Raw genomic sequence first — 2,259 nt, 5'->3', positions numbered from 1 at the left:
TAATTTAGCTTTAATAGTGTGTATTGTATTATAATTTATTTTTAAGATAGTAAAAAATCAATGTATTTTGCTTTCAATGTTCATAAGAGTTCTAATCCAACTTTGTGATAGAGAGTACAAGCTTGAAGAATGAGTTCATTTCTAACTGAGCTAGGAGTTAGAAACGAAATACGGCCTTGCAAATGCAGTGTCATTGCAAGGTTTAATACACTGGAAAACCTTATTTGGATGTAAGTATCTATGAGTATGGGAATAAGAGTCAACAAACAAATTTATAGTCTGATGTTAAAAATATTCATTTTGTATTTTAAATCAATTTCTTTACTGGGTTAAGGGGATTTGCACAGGTCACATACTGTAGTTTTGTTCTGCATATTAAAGAAATGCCTATTATCTTAAAATACCCGTTTTCTACTTCCAGTGGCTACAGCTCACCATGTACGCCTGATTACCATTTATTTCATCTTCTCTTCGATTATTGACTTAATCAGCCAACATTCGGTTACAAGATATTGATGTCTAGCTCATCTCCCTCTTCAAAATTACATGGAAAGGAAGTATAAACCAGCAGATTTATGTCCAAGGAAACTGCTTATGGAGAAGTAACAAAAGCAGTGAAGCATCTTGTGCACAAGAAGTGGTATCTGCTCTATCTGCTCTCCTGATGGAATCAATTCTAGATGCATGAGCTTCGTGGCAAATCAAAATTATTGTTCTTATTTTGAAATAGCACCTCTTACCACCTGAGATATTTAGGGGACAGCAGAGCAATATTTATCAATATTAAACACTACAACTTGCCAAAATGCAGTTCATCTGATTTAAGTAATTCAACTTATTTGAAAATAACTTGACTCAAACATTTAACTATCTAAATTATGTTCATCTGATTTTCTTATACGTTACATCAGTTATTATTCCTGTAGCCAAAGCTTCCTACAATTACGGTATGTCCAGCAACAGAATATATCAATATACTCAGATTAAATATTAAAACAGGATTTGTCAAATGATTAGATAGATGGCTAAATATTGTGGCTGAACTATAGGTGGTCCTTGACTATTCATTTAGCGGCCATTTGAAGTTACAACAGCACTGAAAAAAAAAGTGACTCTCAACCACTTAAGCCTAGCACTTAAGACTGGTGCACCATCCCCAAAGTCATGTTTTCACAATTTGGGTGCTTGGCAATTGGCATGTATTTACAATGGTTGCAGTGTCCTGGAGTCATGTGATAGCTGTTTGCAGCCTTCCCACCCAGCTTGTAAGAAGCTAAGTCAATAGGGGAGCTGGGTTTGCTAAACGACAATGTGATTCACTTAGCTACAGTGACTAGCTCAGGAGTGTCAAACTGCCGGCTCGCAGGCCGGATGCATCACACAGAAGCTACGTCCACCCCATTGCCGGCAATGGCAAAACAGTCCCGATATGTTGCACGTCACATGATGTTGCAAGTTTGACACGTCTCTATTAGCTCAACTACTGTTGCACAAAGGTCATATAATCAGGTGTGAGTCACTTTACACCAGTGGTTCTCAACCTGTGGGTCGGGACCCCATTTGGGGTCGATCAACCATTTCATGGGGGTCGCCAAGCAAGGCTGTCCGCCATTTTTTCCCCCTTTTCCAGCAGGTGCCTTACCTCCCTTGGGCTGGGCCAGCTGGTGGTCGGCCTGCTCCGTCTCTGCCGCTTGCCAGCTACGCCTTGGCCGGCGCAGGGGGCGGAACCATGCATGCGCGGCGCTCCCGGGCAGGGAAAGTCCTTGACTTACGACCGGTTGGGTAGTCCTCAACTTACGACCGGTTTAGTCCTCGACTTACGACTGGTTTAGTCCTCGACTTACGACCGGTTTAGTCCTCGACTTACGACCGGTTGGGGTCGCGGCATTAAAAAGGTTGAGAACCACTGCTTTACACCATCTCACTTAACAATAGATATTCTAGTCCCAATTATGGTCGCAAGTCAAGGACTTCCGGCAATTAATTTGTTTCCTAAGCTGCAGGAAAAATATTTTAGCTAAATTATAAGTTTATTCTGGCAACTTTGACAGACGGACAGATTCAGCAAGTCTGGGTTTTCTTACAGTAGAACTTTTATAGAAGTCTGTATTGACATATAAACAAGACTTCTTTTATAAGACATTTTGCACACAGGATTAACTATGACCTAGTGCTATGACTACTTTTGTTTGGAAACTGTACTCCCCCATCCCATTTTAGCAAATACCATGCAAACAATGGTTCCATTGTTTTGGATAA

At 40.4% G+C, this 2,259-nt stretch overlaps 1 protein-coding gene across 1 annotated transcript in view; it reads left to right on the top strand.

Annotated features, from left to right (window-relative positions):
• CAPN3 (calpain 3) overlaps window positions 1–810 on the top strand; it is a 25,576-nt gene extending 24,766 nt beyond the window's left edge. The window contains exon 24 of the mRNA XM_015825082.1: window positions 422–810. Coding sequence (XP_015680568.1) covers window positions 422–448 — 27 coding nt within the window. The 3' untranslated portion in view covers window positions 449–810. The remainder of the gene's footprint in view (window positions 1–421) is intronic.
• The last annotated feature ends 1,449 nt before the right edge of the window (window positions 811–2,259 follow it).

The sequence above is a fragment of the Protobothrops mucrosquamatus genome, unplaced genomic scaffold (assembly GCF_001527695.2).
Source record: "Protobothrops mucrosquamatus isolate PMUCROS unplaced genomic scaffold, P.Mucros_1.0 scaffold2474, whole genome shotgun sequence".
Classification (NCBI taxonomy): Eukaryota; Metazoa; Chordata; class Lepidosauria; order Squamata; family Viperidae; genus Protobothrops; species Protobothrops mucrosquamatus.
The sequence above is the reverse complement of the archived record's forward strand: the minus strand, read 5'-3'. Positions and strand labels throughout refer to the sequence as shown.